Source organism: Xenopus laevis, chromosome 6L (genome assembly GCF_017654675.1).
Source record: "Xenopus laevis strain J_2021 chromosome 6L, Xenopus_laevis_v10.1, whole genome shotgun sequence".
NCBI classification, from domain to species: Eukaryota; Metazoa; Chordata; class Amphibia; order Anura; family Pipidae; genus Xenopus; species Xenopus laevis.
In genome coordinates, this window is record NC_054381.1 from 57,213,271 (window position 1) to 57,232,439 (window position 19,169).

Here is a 19,169-nt window from a genome sequence, read left to right on the forward strand (position 1 = left end):
CGAAATTTAGCAAAAAACTTTTTTTTGAATAGGTCAGTTTTCGATCGAATTCAAATTGTAGAAATCGAAGTAACAGCGCATTCCATGGAATTTGATTCAAAGTTTTTCCAATAAAGTCCACCAATTGACTCCAAATAGGTTCTAGGAGGTCCCCCATAGGCTAAAACAGCAATTCGGCAGGTTTTAGATGGCGATTGGTCAAAGTTGAATTTTTAAAGAGACAATACATGATAAATCTTGATATTTGAAATTTCTTTCAAATTCAAATCCAACTTGGACTATTCCCTAGTTGAAGCACACAAAATTAGCTCGAAATTCAAATTTTTTTACTTTGAATTTTCACTTCAACCTTTGATCTGTCCCTAAGTGTTAAATTACTTGAGACATTTTGATTAGGTTTTGTGGATCAAAATATATCCGACTAAACAACAGCACAAGGTTTTATGGTATCTCACAAAATCTCACCCTTTGCTGTAATTTTAATCAGATCAAATAAAACCAGATGGTGTGTTTTTTTAATTAACCTAAATCCACCAGTCAATGTACTCACTGAGAAGAAAAGCCTCTCAGACGCTATAAGTTGTATTTGAACTGAACACAAGACAAGCAGCTGTAACTGTTGGTGATAGGGTATCAGTAAATGCTTCAACTTCTATATCTATGTCAAGTATAACAGAAGCTACAGGTAAGGGTAAGCATAACAGTCAGGAGTAATATTTTTAATACCTGACTTGTATTGAATCTTGTAGTTGAAAATGAGAACACTTGCTGATCATCTAGCTACATGCATAACCGCTCTATAGAGTCCCTTTGTTGTAAGTAGTATAGTTAAGGGGTTATGATGAGTTCTGAAGGTAAATTCACTCAGTGTCGGACTGGCCCGGCGGGAAACCGGGAAAAAACCCGGTGGGCCCAGACCCTCATGGGCCCCAGCCGGGCCAGACCCCTCTTCCGATATAGGAATGCCACAAAAAAAACCTAATAGTAGGGGGGCGGTGGGCCCCTCATTCCGACCCTGAATCCACTGCCCCACAGAGAACTACTCCATCTTTCTGTTGTAAAAACGCATGCACTGAGGTATTTGCTTTTCCTCTGTTTTATAAGGTTCAAGGAGTTCAACATACAAAGTCAACATACCAGTCCAGAATTGGACTCAGATCTCCCATGGACTTTGTTATTAAGAAGAAGAGAAGAGTAAAAACCCTTATAGATCTTATAAAGAAGTTAAAAAATAATTAAAAAAGGACAGTGTGTATTTCTATGGATTGAGGAATATTTGTTGATACAAAGTCACTTGAAGAAGGTATTGGCTGAAACTCAAGGCAATAAACTCTTTGGATGGTAGACATTCGTGTATTTCGTGTATTTCTCTTAAACTAAACTTCCTGGAAGGTAAAAAGCCTTGGCCCTAGAGGAGGTAAGGCAGATTGACCATCATTGAGGCTTGGGTTGCTGCTTAGGAGAACTTGGGGTCTTAATTCTGGAAGATCTAAAGGGATTATTTTGTTCTGAAAGCCAGAATGCAAGGCTCTAGCATCATCTCGTCTTTGACTGAAAGCCACTAATATTTGGAGTGGACACAAAAATGTTTAGTTTGGGGAAAACCTCTAAGATGTAATCAGAGAAAGGGTTCATCTTTTAAACTTTTCTCTCAATAGGAATTCTTTCACAAATTGTGTCCCTCTCCAAATTATTCCTTTAGTGGTGGTGCAAGGTCCTTGAAAGGGATGCATGGTCCATGGAAAAACTGGGGTTGTGTATGCACTAGCGGAATGTTGTTCATGCCTGTCCGTGAAATTTGCATGAAACTGTGTGTTAACCTGCATGTCAACCTGTCATAGAATCTGCATTAATTTGGACCTGACCACTTGAATGTTAGTAGAGTGTATCCTACTAAATAAAACGTGTTGTCTGGGTTTTTTTCTTTTGCACACTTTTGCATATATATATAAGCACTCGTGTACACACAACCACACAACTTTTAGCAGTGCATACATATGGAAACACACACTGAGGGCCTATTTATTTATGCACGGTGGTACAGCTACTAAAATCACTCGCAAGTTCCTAAACTCTTGTGTGGTTTCTGCATTCGAAAACCTTGGTTTCCTTATGATTGATTTTTTTTCCCAACAAAAAAATATTTTTTGAATGTTTTTGAAAAAAATGCAGAAAGCATGCAAGAGTTTAGGAACTCATGCATGGTTTTAGTATCTGTAGGCTTGAGCATTAATAATATGGACCCATATATTTCTTTTTAACATATTTCTAGTTTTTAATGTTATTGTTTTGGCCGTTGTTTTTCCCCTAAAACTGCTTATTTTACAGTGCGCCAATTGTATTCTGACCACTAACCATGCTGTTGGATGAGTTATGCTGTTATTTATTTGATTTGCTAAATTGTATGTATTTTTTTTGATTTATTGCAGTTTTATTCTTGCACTGTTGCTTGTTACTTTACATATACAAAAACCTTGGATACAGAGCTATATATAATAAATGTCAATTTGTGGCATGCTATAGACCTTTAGTGACTAAACCAAGGTATATCAAACTTCTCAAGAACTTTCATAAGCATGCTCTTTAGTTAAAAAAATTTTTTATTCCATCATATTAAAACATCAAAAACAACCCCACATGACGCCTCCATGTGGGGTTGTTTTTGATGTTTTAATATGATGGAATAAAAACATTTTTTTTAATTAAAGAGCATGCTTTTGAGAACTTTTGCATCATACAGTAGTTTTGCAGTTTGACAGTTTGGATCAAAATATATGTTTTTATTAATTTCGTATTCATCAGAATATGTATTTTTAAAAAAATTATATGGTTTTAAGGGATATTGAAACTGGTAGGGGGTCTTACAACATATAAGGCAGAATGTAATTAAAATAGCAAGTGATGTTTAAAATCACATTTTTGAGAATGTGTAGTGCTGCCCGCAATGTATAATAATTTGTTGGTGAGTATTACATCGCTCATTATCACAAAGTAAAGGTTAGAAGTAACATCTGCTCTGAACATTTATTAAATATTTTGGCGTGAAATTTGTTTGTGTTTGCGACATTTGTATTGTTCACAAATGCAAGAAGGAAGCAATTAAAATCTTGGTCTTTGCAAACATTTTTTGCAGTAATGAAACATATTACATTCCGCCAATAATACACAGACGATATATGGAAAGTAAATGTGTAATGAAGTATATTTGCTCATTTTGCAGTAATTGGATATGCACTGTTTTCATTTGGAAGCCCCTACACACCACATGCTTAAGTAAACCTATGCACGCTGGGCATCAAATTATTCAGTAGAGCCCTAGCATTCATATTTATGAAGATTTTTTCTTGGTACGTATGTGGGAGTTAAGATGCTGCAACTAGATGCATTGAAATAAATTTTCAAAAAATTGAGAAATTAATATATGTATGGTGGAATATTGGCTTTAAAATCTATGGAATGCTGATGCTGGAGTGGTGCTTTAAAAAATTGTTACTGTGGAGCTGGAGTTTTTGACATGTTAGAAATTGTTATACATGTCAAATTTGGTATTGCCATGTGTAGGAGACATGTGATTTTTAAGATTACTTGTATTTGTGTGCATAAAATGTTTCTAATATATGTGTCTATATTATGGAAAATATATTCTTTGGGTATTTAGAAGCCTGTTTCTTGTTACAGAATTGGAATTACACTAAATTCTCTGTCTATTAGAAAGCTTAGGTTGCAATGAATAAAAATGATATGTAGTTTTTCTTGGTAAACTAAAAGTGCCCCCAGGCAATACAAGTACCAAAAGTCCCAAGAGTTAAATAATAGCAAATCATCACATGCTTTTTCTCATTTACATTTTACACAGCGTCCCAACTTTACTGGATATGGGGTTGTATCCACTGAGTCTGTCATAAGACTGCATTATGAGTTTAAAATAAATATTTTATTTGATTTTCACAATAAACCATACAATACAAGACAATATGACAACAAGAAAATGTGCTGCAATTAGTACAATATTCAAAATTTACAATGAAGTAAAATATAAAAGAAATGAAAAAGAACTAACTAAAACTAATCAATCCAGTGGATGCAAAGACAATCATAAAAGAAAAGAAAGAAAGGGAAAAAAGCCCATTGTCCTTGGAAATGTCAGATATCCAACCTGCAATCTATTTACAATTGAAGGAACTGAGCTATTTGACTTCTAGTGCTGGAGTCACAGATCCCAAAGTAAGGAGACCATATAAGTCTAAAAGATTCTTTGGAATTATTTCCTTTTGTTTTTACTAATAAAGCTTCCTGCCAACTAAGCTGGTTTATATAAGAAATTATGTCTGACAAAGAGGGGGGCTCCTTTTGTAGCCAAAAATGAAATAATGCCTTCCTGAAGGCTGCTAAGAATAAATTTGACAATATTTTATTCCCTTGGGACATAAATTCTATATTAAAAATTGAAGAAAGCCTATTTTCATCTAGATGCAACAAAGCAAAACCTGGAGATAATTTAATTTTTATTTTCAGCGGTATGTTCAGAAAACTGGCGGCTTCCCTCCAAAACATACTAATCTTTGGACAAGTCCATAGATAGTGGAAAAGGGACACATTGGTCTCATCACACTTGGGACACTATGATACAGGACAAAAAAAGGTACTTTTAGAAAAATTTTTACCATAGCCTAAGTGAACTAACTTAAAATGCTGTATCCTCCAGCTCTCTGCTAAAATCTATTTATTGAAATCATAACTAGTCTTCACCAAGTCTGAAGGAGACACTTGACATTGTAGGAACTCAGTCCATTTATTAGAAACTTTAAATAACGGGTGTGGGTCTTACCCATAATTGTTCCAGAATTTTTTAGATAAAGTGTTAATAGAAATCGAAGAAGGAATCTCCAAATACTCTCCCAAATCTTCAGCTAGCCTGTGGTCAGACAAAACAAAGTTTCCATTATTATGTTACAAAGAAAGGCTGTATTGACAAGCTAGGTAATAATTCCTATCAGATTCAAGAAGCCCATGCTCTTTTTTGAGTCTTGACCAAGATAAAAGGGTCTCATTGAGTGGATCTAATAAATCTTTTACTAAGACTAGTCATTTTCTCTTAAAAGAAAATAAAAAGGACTCAGACTTTTGAAAATCTGAGGGTCTGAGTAAGAGCTTAGTTGGCATAAAAGGAGTTTGTGTATAACTATAGTTATGTCGAATAAATGTTTCCACACAAAAATAGAGTCCCAAAAAAGAGAATTCTTCTTAAAATCACTAGGAATACTACTGCATTTATTATGTACAACAGATACAATATCAAAGTAAGGTTTTTGAAAAACTTAAATCTCAGGATTTGTAAATGTATTACCTTGAGAGATCCATTCAATGAGATATCTGGTAAGGGCTGATAGACTGAAAGCTCTGAAATTTGGGAGATTTAAGCTTCAGAGTTTAACTGGAGCTCTTTTTTTATGGAGAGCAATCTTTGTTTTTTTCCCATTCCATATAAACTTGATTAGAGCAGAATTAAGTTTCTTGATACCAGAATGTTTTATAAGCAAAGGGAGATTAATTAATGGGCATATCAGCTTGGGGGATATCAAAGATTTATAAAAATATCACTCGTCCCTTAAAGGGGTGGTTCACCTTCAACAAGTAGTTGTTTTCAGATAGATCACCAGAAATAATGACTTTTTCCAATGACTTTCTATTTTCTATGTGTGACCGTTTTTCTAATATTGAAGTGTAAAGAGTCATTTTTCACCTTCTGAAGCAGCTCTGGAAGGGCGGGTCGCCGACCCTATAAACTGTTCTAAATGAATACATTAAGTTGATACATTTCTTATATTTGTCCCTGCTGGGCAGACTCTCTGGGTTTCATTACAGGCAGCTGTTAGAATTGATACAATAGTTGCTAATACTCCAGAGATGCTGCTGAGAAATGTATCAACTCAATGTTGCAAAATTGTAACAGTTTAATCTGTGTTTGCTGAAATTGCTGAAACACCAGAGACAGGAACATTCAACTTTAAACTTAGAAAAACAGTAAAAAACAAATTATGGAAAGTAATTGAAAAAAGTATTTATTTATGGGGAACAATCTAAAAACAACTAAATTAAAAAATGTGTTTGGAAGGTGAACCACCTCTTTAAGATTAAGGGGAGCATTGGTCCATTTTCCACCCATGGAGGAAACCTTCTGACAAGCTGGAGTGATATTTAATGAATATACATTATTTAAGTCTGAAGGAATTATAAATTTTATCTGATTTGTGGGGTATTTCAGTTGAAATTTTTTACGTAGAGAGTTTGAAAAAGAGCTTGGGATGCACCGAATCCAGGATTCGGTTTGGTATTCGGCCAGGATTCAGACTTTTTCACCAGGATTTGGATTCGGGCAAATCCTTCTGCCCGGTCGAACCAAATCTGAATCCTAATTTGGATATGCAAACTAGGGGTGGGGAGGGAAATTTAGTGACTTTTTGTCACAAAACAAGGAAGTAAAAGATGTTATCCCCTTCCCTCCCCTAATGCAAATTAGGATTCGGATTCGGTTTGGTATTCGGCCGAATCTTTAACTAAGGATTTGGGGGTTCGGCCTAATCCAAAATAGTGGATTCGGTGCATCCCTAAAAAGAACCATATATATTCATCACTTCAGTTTTAGCTATATTAACCTTATAACCAGAAAAAGACTAGAAATCTTGAAGCAAGTCAAAAACAATCTTGACTGAAGACTCTGGGTTTCTTAAAATCAGCAACAAATCATCTGCGAAGGCTAATACCTTGTAATTCCCTTAATCAATTTAGACAAATCAATGAAACTAATTAATGGTTCTAGTGCAATGTTAAATAAAAGGGGCGATAAGGGACAGCCTTGTCTCGTACCCTTAAATATTTCAAAGGGTGATGACTTAGCTTTAAAAGTGCATGCAGGCAAAGTCCATTCGTGAGGCTAGATGATAGCTCTATCCAAAGGCATCCAAACAGCCCACTCTGGTCACGTGGGTAAAGCCAATACAGCAAATGAAGGCGCATAGGTCTGGTGCTGGTTAGGATAGAAAGGATTTTTTGTATCGAACTGTTATATAAAAAACTTCTTTTATTAAATATTCTTTAAAAGCACAAAAGGACAGAGCAGGGGAGTGCATGGCTCAACGCGTTTCGTGACTACAATGGTCACTTCATCAGATGACTTAGCTCCCCCCAAGATTATTTCTGTTTTGGGACTTTTATAGAGGCATTTGATATATTGGTAAAATGGGCCCGTGATACCAAATTTTTGAAGGCACATAAATAGATGTTTCCATGTTATATTATCGAATGCCTTCTCAGCATCAATATTAAGAATAGAACTGGGAATTTTTTGTCTTTTGGCGAAAAATAAAATATGGAGACTGCATTATGAACTCAGTGTCACACCACTGTAGTATAAACACACTTTAGTTGCTGTATTTCTATCCATATTTCTCTACATACAGTGAATATACATGCACATTTATGGAAGAATGTGCCCCCTCTTTTAAAATAAGATAAGAAACGATATTATATTTCCCCTCAGCTTTCCATGGCCATATTATAAAGGAGCAAGTCCTTTTATGCAGGCAATGCAAATGATCACTAAACAATAATTTATTTACAGGTTTATGCCATTTTATGGCACTGGAAAAAGAAGTCAGCCGGGAATTTCACTTAAACAAGCGAGAGAGAATATTTTTTTCCTTTTCCGGAGACAGAATTGAAAAGATTAATTGGGACTGGCTCCTATGATGCAGTGTAGCAAAAAAGGGAAACTTATGCTCTTGTTTGCCCTTGCATTTGTTGACCGGTATTGCTTGCTTCAGTCATCTTTTATCTACAAGGATCCCAAGGTCCTTCTCCATTAAGTATATGCCTAAAACAGTCTAATTAAGTGTATAAGGATATGGGATACATTATCCAGAAACCTCTTGTCCAGAAAGCTCAGGAAGCCAGGAAGGACATCTCCCATGGAGTACATTAAATGCAAAGAATTCTAATTTTTAAAAATGATTTCCTTTTTCTCTGTAATTATAAAACTGTACCTTGTACTTGATCCTAACTAAACTGTATGAATCCTACTGGGGTTAATTAATGTCTAAATGATTTTTAGTAGATTTAAGGTATGGAGATCCAAATTATGGAAATTATCCAGAAAAACCCAGGTCCAAGTATTCTGTACAATGGATTTTGTACCTGTACTTTAATTTCCTCCCCGCCTATTCCTTTCACTTGCAAGCCTCATTCCTTCTTTTATCCTTTTCCACATTTACTATAACTCTCCTTTTTCTTTTGCATTTTACTCTATGTGCTATAATACTCTTACTCCTCGTCTTCATTTTTTGATACCACAGCTCCCTATTCTCCTGGGCAAATTCTTTATCATACCTTTCGACTAGCTTGCTACCTGTAGCACAAGAGCACATCCTTTTCTTATACAAAAAAATAATACAGTAATGGTAATCTTAAAGAAGCAACTCAATATAACTCTTGACTGCTAGCTGGGGTCTTCATCTAAGCTTATAATATTTTTGGGTTTAAGTTCACTTTTTTATTTGACCTGCCCAATGAAAAAAATCTGCAATAGCATGGGACAGACTAGAGGTTTCAAATTATTGCTCCTATTGTCAGTGGCCAGGCCTCAGTCAACAGCTACCAGGCCTAACGTCATGTCGAAAGATCAAAACCGAGTTAGCAAATTAGAATTTTTTAGAAGTATGCGAAGCAAGACATACACCTCGAGTGATGTATAAACATTTACTTTTTGACAACATGAGCCAATAATATAATAGAATAACGTAAGAAAGCATTGAGGGCATTAAATGACATTGTCATGAGTTCATAGCATCAAGCTAAGAATGACGATGCTTAATTTACATTAGCGTTTGCAAATACATAATAGTAAAGGGATTTACATAAAAGTCAGCATTACACTAAGAAACAGTACAATCATCTGTCTTTTGTTTTGCTTCTTCTGTTACTGAAAAACAGGACATTTGGAAAGGTAAGTGTTTTTTGTCCTTATAACTGCTGTATACCCAGTAACAAAACATGACAATGAGCCCACTCATACATGGTTTTCCATGTCTCTTATTGCTATTTCATTTGATTAGATAATTATCTCACTTTTTCAGTTTAAATGAATGCTGTGGCATGTGTGGTTGTACACTTTTTAGCAATGTGTGATTCACATTTCCTGGTCCTGTTTCATTAGTAAATTATTAGCAGTTTAGTCATTTCAAAAACAAAGTGGTTTAATTATCTGCTACTTACATTTAGAAGTTATGATCACAAAATTGCCAAGCCACTGTACATGTCAAGGCAAACTTGATATTGTGGGGTCTAACTGTTCACTTTTGGGCTTAGATTTCATAAACTGGCACGTCCTCCATTTTCTATGTCCGTAGTAAAAACGGAAGTTGTACTTTTATTGTACTTTATATATTTTATCACACTCACCCTAATTCATTCTAAAACTCTAAAATATTTTCAATTAAATGTTTTGTTTGTTTTTGTTAGTTTCTGAGTGTCATAGATCAATCAGCAATATTCTCCAGGCCCCAGAAATACAACTGCATCTGAATACAGAAAGTTACTGTATGGAGGCTTAAAGGGGCATTTTAGCACAAATTTCAACATTAGTTTAGTAAATATTGTATGGCTTGTGCTGGGCATACTCTTTGTCTATTGTTTAATTATGAAATTAGTAATTTTGGTTTATTTCTTGCACTTAACAGGGCAAAATCTGAAACTAAAACCAACATCACATTCAACTTCCTGCCTTGTACAGACACAATTAAAACAAATCAACAATCCACTGAGAAGCTTCTGTATAAACAACCCCCTGCTTTTCCCAGTTGCCTGTTAGCCTGTGAGATAAAGAGCAGTTCATTATACAGAGGGTTTCACTATGGACTTTTTGCATATATTACACTTTAATCAAACTTCAGAAGCTACAGCTGTGGCACATGAGGCACAGGCTCAACACAGTAGGATGTTTTTTGGGTAATAGGGTATTTGCCATCACTAAGAAGCATGTGGTATAAATTTTATGAAAGAAGCAAGAGGAGTGTCCAGTAAGAACTGTGTTTACCAACACTATGCCGGGTTATACTGCTTTAATCTAACATTATCTAAAAGATTACTGTGCAATCAATCCCAGACTGCCAATCTGGATTCTTGCAAATGCCAGAGGGGCTGCTGTCTAAACTACCCTGACAACCGTACATTGATTTGAATAAGAGAGTGGAATATCAATAGGAGAGGACCTTACTAAAAAGATGAGAAATACAAAGCATTTGTAGCTTTACAGAGCATTTACTTATTAGATGGGGTCAGTGACCCCATTTGAAAGCTGGATTCAGAAGAAAAAGGCAAAATTTAAAAACTATAAAAAAATAAATAATGACGACAAATTGAAAAGTTGCTATAACATACTAAAAGGTGGACCACCCCTTTAAGTTTGTGGCATGTGTGGAGATTAGTTGGGCAAATTTGTCCCGTTTCAGTTTGGCACGAAATTGGCGAACTTCCTGCAAAATTCAAGAAACAGGCGAAAAATTTGCGAAACAAGAATTTTGAAGCAGGCGACAATTCCAATGGCGGCGACATTTGACGTGCATGAAAGCCAATGGGTTTCTGTTTAATTGCCGCCGCCGACAAAAAAACCTTGCGTAGGTGTTGCTTTGCTTTTTTGAAGTCACACGTTTTTCCAAAGTTGCCAAAATTTTCCTCTCAAGGCAACTTCGGAAATAGTCACCCACCGTAGAGCAGATTTATCACGCGTGACCAGGCCCAGATTTGTGGAGAGGCCACCAAGGCCCGGCCTAGGGCGTTAGGGTTTTAGGGGGCGGCATGCTGCCCAACCACACCCACATTGGTTCAGGGATGAACAGAAGATAGGATAGTTTTTTTAAATCTCCTGTGTGCCAATCCCCATTGCTCCGGTCCCGATGAAAATTTGAGCGAATAAAATGGAGGGGCCTAGGGGCGTCTGGGTCTGTTTGAATCCCAGTCCTGTGTTCAGTCTTCATTTGGTAATATATTACATTGTTATCAAAGAAGAAGCTTTTTGGTGCTAGCCAGAATGTGCTGAATGCTTCCAGCTCTGAGTATAAACAAAGAACATGGAGCTACAGTAGGTGTACACAGCCCTGGAGAGACTCCTTGGAGTTGCTCAGGAAAAGTTTTACAAAACATTCATTAACACTTCTGACTTTGTGATATTACTTTTCAGGATGTACAAAGGGATATTTCTTTGTGTTTTATTTGCTGTGATCTGTGCAAACTCACTGGCAAAGCCAAGTAGCGATGCAGATGAAGATAATGATGAAGTTGAGCGCTATGTACGAGGCTGGGCATCTAAAATAGGACAAACTTTGGGAAAGATAGCTAAAGGTAAAGAATTCACCAGCACATCATCCTTATTGATTTCAAAATGACTACTAAATCTTCTGTAAAACAGAGTGTGAAAAACATCAATATTTATCATTTATAACAGCAGTATTTATAACACGCATTCTACAATAAATATATGTATACATTAGACATACAAGAAACCAAAACAACCAATATAAGAGGTAAAGAGGAACCTGTCCAAAACTACAAATATGAATGATTTTACTGATGTTTACTGCATTTTCAGTTCTGCAGTTCTGCTTTTGATTGCTTATTTTGCCTGTAAAATTTACATACCATAGAAACACTATTGGAACTATGATTGTAACCAAATATCTCAGTAGTTTTGATATGAGTGGCATTCTTCTTAATTACTTGTTTTGGCCTGAGAAAATGTTATGTTTAATATGTTCATTATGGGCCCTCTTTAGGATCTGAACTGGTCAGAAGGTGTCAATCATATTTAGTTTATTTACCATTGTAAGTAAGGCTTGCAGAGCAATGGGACAACTAGAAATGTAATTAAAAATATTTTATGGGGTTACTTACTAAAATACGAATTTTTCTCACATTTTATTAAAAAAAACCCACGACAAACTCCCATACTCGATTTGACCTTATTAATTAACAACTTGATAAAAATCGTGCAAAAACCCGAATTGCTCAAATTTTTCAGGATTTTTCCCCAAATCTCTCGATTTTTTGGAGTGTTTGTCCGGAAACCCCTGAAAAAGTTGGATTTTCAGGCTAAACCCAGCGCAGACCACAATAACTTCAAATTGATATAGTTGCCTCTCCCATTGACTTATATATGACCTCGACAGATCTGTGATGGTGATTAGGGATGTAGCGAACTGTTCGCCCGCGAACTAGTTCGCGCGAACTAGTTCGCGCGAACTTCGACCGTTCGCGTCCGCCAAATGTTCGCGAACGTTTGGGAACGTTCGCATTTTGAGTTCGCGTTCGATCGTTCGACCATTCGACCATTCGAATTCCTTCGACCACTAAAAATCGAACGATTTCCATTCGTTCGAACGATTGTAAGCATTCGATCGAATGAAAAGCATTCGATCGAATGGCTTCGATCGATCGATTCGAATGAAAATCCTTCGATCGAACGATTAAAATCCTTCGATCGTTCGAATCGAACGATTTTAGCGGGTGTTCGAAGTTCGCGAACTGTTCGCGAACGTTCGCATTTTTTGCCGGTGTTCGCGAACAACGTTCGCGAACACCAAATCGGCAGTTCGCTACATCCCTAATGGTGATGGAGGATTTTAGGATTTGGTCTTTTTGCAGCATCGAGGTATAATAAATCTTGAAACATTTGAGTTTATTTTATCCTCGAAAAATTTGAGTTTTGCCCCAAAAAGCCTGATTAGATAAATTTGAGGTTTAGTAAATAACCCCCTTAATGTTTAAAGATTAGCATAGTAAACAGTGACCCACAAGTTATCAGGGGTGACAAAAAGCTGCTCCTGGTAATATTAAGAGCCAAATTTCAGTTATTAACTCACATGTGAAAATATAGAATATAATTTTCACTGACAACAACAAATCATCAAGAACAATGCAGAATGCAATAAAATAAAAATGCAATAAAATTACTACAATCCAATAAAACCACTCAAATTATTTTCCTAAATATTTTGGAAAATATTGTCCTTTTATAATATAATGTATACATGGGCAAAAATATACTGTTTGGGGTGTTTGAGGTGTTAATATACTAGGTAGTCTGTAGCAGTTCTACATACATTATTCAATAATACTTTTTGTACTTACACCACTGAATCATGTTGCTCCTTCTAAATACTGACGTTTCTAGCTCATTGTATTTTGTTTACTTACTTAGTTGGATTACAGGGATTAATGCAACCTAAACGAGAGGCAATGCTACGCAGCGCTGAGGCCCAAGGTAATTATTCTTCCATTTTTACTATATTGGGTCAATAGTCAGCAGAACATTTGCTTCCCCTGTTGGTGAATCAATATTTTCTTACAGTAGCTGTGCTCATGATATTTTCAGGTGAAAAGATGGAGATCAATGCAGAGTCTCTCCATATTAGAAAAAGGAACCATTGGGCATTAAGTTTTGTTTTTGTTTTTCCCCAAAACACATTTTGCCCTAGTGTACTCAGAACTCAGTACTTAAATTTAGGGATGCACCAAATCCACTTTTTGACTTTTTGGGATTTGGCCAAATCACTGAATCCTTCATAAAAAAATTTGTCTGAATACTGAATCGAATCTGAATCCTAATTTGAATATGCAAATTAGGGTCAGGACGGGGGAAAAAATTGGGAATTTTTTTTTTACTTCCTTGTTTTGTTTCAAAAAGTTACGTGATTTCCCTTTCAGACCCTAATTTACACATGCAAATTAGGATTCAGTTTGCACAGGAATTCGAATCCTGCTGAAAAAGGCTGAATCCTGGATTCTGTGCATTCCTACATTTTTTCAGAATATGCATTGCCCTAGATCAGAGCTGTCCAACTGGAGGCCTGTGGGCTGGATATGGACCTCCAAAGTATTGTTATGGACCCAGTCTGCTGGGGGCCATAATCTTTGCTTGAGCCACTAATCTAGTTCAATTACAGGAAACAGCAGGGTTCCTTTTGAGTGTTGCATTTAATGGCTCTTGTTGAATTCACTGAATTAAATGGAACTGAATGGTACAGTATATAAATTCACTGGCAGACATAACTTGTACCTATTTGTGCCTAATTCAATAAATGCTGACAAAATGTGTTACTCTAGTATCAAGCATAGAAAAACAGGGTACTCTTGATTTTTGTACTTTTCATTTTGTAAATGAGCCCTCATAAATGTTTTCCTTACCCTAGGTATGATAGGTACTTTGACAAGCAAAAGAATAAAACAAGGGTGAACAGAAAAACTTCGCTGGAGAAAAAGCATTTCCCTGGTAAAAAATGTTTCCAGATGATTCTCTGTGCAGATAGGGGTGTATCGTGCAAAGTGAGTGAAGCTATATGAGAATTTAGCCTGCGGTAATATCAAAAACAGAGATCACATAACCACATGAAGAGTTTTTTGTGGATGATTAGTAGAAGGACGTTCAAGATGCTAGTACGTTTGGTTTGATGTACAGTATGGGAAACTATGCACAGAAATATTCTTGCTAGTAATTCCTGTCTGATTAACACTCCTGCCGTGTAAAACTATCTATGATGTAAAAATCAGTGAAAAATACATGACAACTTTATACGTCACCCGATTGCTGTTATTTTACAACATTATTTATATGTCATAAACCATTCAAGTCAATTGAAAATATTACGTGGCATTTTCAAACTGCAACTCTTTTTTTATCACAAAATTTTATGTAGAAAAATGTTGTGCCAAAAATGACTATGGAGTCTGACCTTTTTTTTACACATTGCTTTAAGATGGTTATATGTGTTGTATTTCACTTTTCTGTGTTTGTTCTTTTATACAGTTAAAGGGGTTGTTCACCTTTAAGTTAACTTTGAGTGTGGTATAGAATGTCTTATTCTTAGAAACTTTTAAATTGATCTTTATTTTTTTACAGTTTTTAAATGATTTTTCTTTCTTTTGATTTTTCCAGCTTTCAAACTGAGGTCACTGACCACATCAGCCAAAAAAACTATTGTTCTATTTTTAGATTATTTTTTTAATTCAAATTACTGCCTGGTTGCTAGGGTAAACTGGACCATAGCAATAAGATAGCTGCTGAAATTCCAAACAGTAAATAATTTAAAAAAACCATAAACATGAAAAACAATCGCCAATCATCTTACCATATGAATGTCTACATCATACTAAAAGTTAATTTAAAAGTAAACCACCTCTTTAAATAGTTCTCTTCTACTATTATATTTTTTGATTATTGATGCAGGTGAGAGGGGACAGATCATAGTGACTCCCTTAAAATGAGGATGAGGTGTCTCTACAATATAAGATCTAGGTTATTGCCCTCTGTGTTAAAGACCAATACATTTGGGACACTAGCTGTGTGGGCCCACCATACCACCTCCAACAATGCTTGTTCTCATACCATCATAGGGCGCCACAGCCAGACACCCAGAGGCTAGCTTTAAATTGGATCCAGTATGAATGGATATTTAACAATCCAAACAATCTCTCTTAAGCAACTTAAAAATGGAAAAGCTAAGAATAACCCTAAAATACCCAAAACTACAGTATTTTAGCCACCTCAGAACTACAGGTCCAAGATAAGATCAATTCTCGATATAGAAAGTGTAACATTAAAAAACAATATCCCCCAGGATAACCTACCCCACCTGAAAATAAAACAGCAGATAGTAGTTCTTAGAAGGAACCTACTAGGAATGATTCTCATTTGGATCTGGTAATAACTCATAATAACACATTTATCATGACACTGATGTCACAGCATTTAGGGAACTGTGATAATGACATGGTCTCCTTTAATGTAATGTTTCTGAAGCAACTGTATAAGGAACAAGACACTACATTTGAGGCAAACTGGCAATATAAGGGCATCTCTGCAAAATATTAGCTAGGCAAGAATTTTTACAGGATTAAACATTGAATGAAAATGAAATGTCTTTGACATGCTGCTTAAAGGACCAGTAACATCAAAAAATTAAATTGTTTTAAAATAATAAAAATATAATGCAGTGTTGCCCTGCATTAGTAAAACTGCTATGTTTGCTTCAGAAACATTACTATAGTTTATATAAACAAGCTGCTGCGTAGCCATGGGGGCAGCTATTCAAAGGAGAAAAGGTTCAAGTTACACAGCAGATAGCAGATCAGCTCTGTAGAACATAATGCTATCTGTTATCCATTATTTATCCTGTGCCATATAGCCTTTTTTCAATTTCCGCCATTGCTACTCAGAAGCTTGTTGATATGAACTGTAGCAGTGTTTCTGAAGCAAACAGATCAGTTTTACCAGTGCAGGGCAACACTACATGATATTTTCATTACTTTAAACCACTTTCAGTTTTTGGTGTTACTGTTCCTTTAAAGAGGTGTTCACCTTTAGAGGTGAACCAAACCCTTTATATTAAAATCCCCTACCCCCTACATAGACCCCCTCCGTGCTCCCCCAGCCTAGGTGTTACCCTTGGTAAATGCCCCTAACTCTTTACTTACCCCTTTTTGCAGATTCAGCGCATCAGAGTTCATGGGCAACATCATCTTCTCTTATTAAAAAACCAGCAGACTGCTCCAACTGCACATGCACTGATACAGTGCTTACTTCATGAAGATTACCGAAGAGAAGAAGATGTCGCCCGTGAACTGCGATGCGCTGAATCTGCAACAAGGGGTAAGTAAAGAGTAAGGGGCATTTACTAAGGATAACACCTAGGCAGGGGGGAGCAGGGAGGGCCTATGTAGGGTAGGGGGTTTTAATATAAAGGGTTTTAATAGTTCATCATTATGGTTTTTCTTTTATGATTTTTTAATTATTTGATTCTTCTTCTGACTCTTTCCAGCTCTCAAATGGGTGTCAATTGCACCATCTGAAACCAAACATGTTCTGTAAGGCTACAAATTGTATTGTTATTGCTACTCTTTATTACTCATACTTTCTATTCAGGCCCTCTCCTATTCATATCCCAGTCTCTTGTTCAAATCAATGCATGATTGCTAGGGTACTTTGCCAAAATTGCAAAGTGGAGAGCTGCTTAATAAAAAGCCAAATGACTCAAAAAAACACAAATAAAAAATTAAGACACATTGCAAACTGTCTTAGAGTATCACTCTCGCTATCATACAGTACTAAAAGTTAACTCAAGGTGAACAACCCCTTTAAAGTGATACTCGGTTGAATACGGACCTATTTGATCAAAACGGACCTATTCAGCCAAAAACCCTTAAACTTAATTTTGGTTGGTCTTTTTGAATTAGAATTTCAAAGTTTTTTTAAATTCGACCCTTGATAAACATGCCCCTAAAAGTTACCTACAGATCATGCTGTTTTTTGCTGAGAGGTTTGTTCTTGTAAGTAATTGTTAGTTGAAGTTCCTAAACCTGACTGTTATGCCAACCTGACTGTCCCATCTCAGCCTGTCAGTTAAAGTTTCTAATGCTAACGGACTGCTGCTGCACAAATCTGGCAGCCCCCCATACAGGAACACAGGGAGTCAGATATATTCCCATTGTAAGTAAGGAAAGATGAAGCAAAGCTTGATAAAAATGAAAGCATTAAGGTTGCTAAGACAAAACTTGCATTTAAGGCATTCAAGTTAGCTTGGACACCTAAAACTTTCATTAGGTAAATGTAACCAATAAAGCATGTAATCAGACAAGCAAAAATAGAAAATGAAAAAGATATTAAAACTACGGGGTATATTTATTCAAAGAGTGAAGTTAATAGTGAAGTTCCGCTACTAGAGTGAAATTCCGCCACTTTCCATTCATTTCTATGGGAATTTTTAAGGCGTATTTATCAAAGGGTGAACTTTCACTTTCACCCATTGATAAATATGCCTTTCAAAATCCCATAGAAATGAATTGTGAGCTGCGGAATTTCACTCTAGTGGCGGAACTTCACTCTTTGATAAATTTACCCCAAGGAGTGAAATGAATCCCAAATTATATTTTAAATATTTAAGTAGTATAAAATGAAGCAAGAAGGGTGGAACCCTTAGGGGTGTATTTGTCAACACTGGAGACAAAAACATCACCAGTGATATTGCCCATAGTAACCAATCATCTAATTGTTGATTGATTGCTATGGGCATCACATTGGTATATGATGTTTGTCTCCCATGTTAATGTTAATAAATACATAAATAAACTAGCATGTATGAGTTCCATTCGTTTGTGTGTAAACACAGAGCTTTAAATGAGCTTGAGGGATACTTTTACTTTAAAGGACAGTGTGACATTATGGGATTATCCAGTTTCAGATATTATTAAATAAGGCTTTATTTATATGAAACAGTATCTGATAGAGTTATCAGTTGATCAGATCTACAATGATGAGTACTTGCATTTTATAGGATACATATTAAACTTTAAAACAACTGATGAGTAACTCTACAACTACTGTTAAGGTTTGCTTAGTTATTTGTTCCTTAAATATGTGTTGCTTGCCATCTTAAAAAGTGTCGCTTTGCAGATTATATCGCTATCACAACACCCAAACTTTTTCCAAAGTCCTTTTACAGAAACTCAGCGATGCTTTAGAAAAGACCATTTATATTGTAAAAGAGGAGATGTATATAAATGGGACAGATTAAGGTTATGGTATCCATTGCATGTAATCACTGCTACTAGGCATGGAAATAAAACTATTGAAAATCAATACATTTTAATTAATTGATGTTCATGTGTACAAAAAAATGACACTTTCTTTTTTTCATCAGGAAATAATGTGGCACGGCTGAAGAATAATGTTATCCCTTCAACCTTTCAGACTTCTTAAAATACATAATTAAAAAGCAAATATCTATGTCTATTGTATGCCTTATTATTTTTGGCTATCACACATGGTGTTTTCTGCACCAGGAGAAACCACCAGTATGGCCCTTGTGAGGAAATCTTAAGCAGAGTGCGTGATATTTCTGGTTCTAGTTATGCACAATACTCACAGTTAAGAAATTGTTTTAGGGGAAAGGCAAGAATAAAACAGGCATGTTGTCCATTACTAATTTGCCGCATCTTGCTCTCAGTCTTATTTTGTTTTCATGCAGAAGGCAATTTGTTTAATTTGTCATCTCTTGTCTTCAGTTAAGTTATGACTCAGTGAAGGCAGAGTAGTTAAATAGTTAATTTTGGCTGAAAAACAACAA

General features: G+C 35.8%; 1 protein-coding gene across 1 annotated transcript; it reads left to right on the top strand.

Annotated features, from left to right (window-relative positions):
- Positions 1–8,961: 8,961 nt before the first annotated feature.
- On the top strand, positions 8,962–18,828 carry levi.2.L (levitude gene 2 L homeolog). The gene is given in 5 exon segments (NM_001085643.1): positions 8,962–9,001; positions 11,234–11,394; positions 13,250–13,312; positions 14,241–14,320; positions 18,744–18,828. Coding segments are annotated over 3 exon segments (267 nt in total). The 5' UTR covers positions 8,962–9,001; position 11,234; the 3' UTR covers positions 14,285–14,320; positions 18,744–18,828.
- Positions 18,829–19,169: the final 341 nt, after the last annotated feature.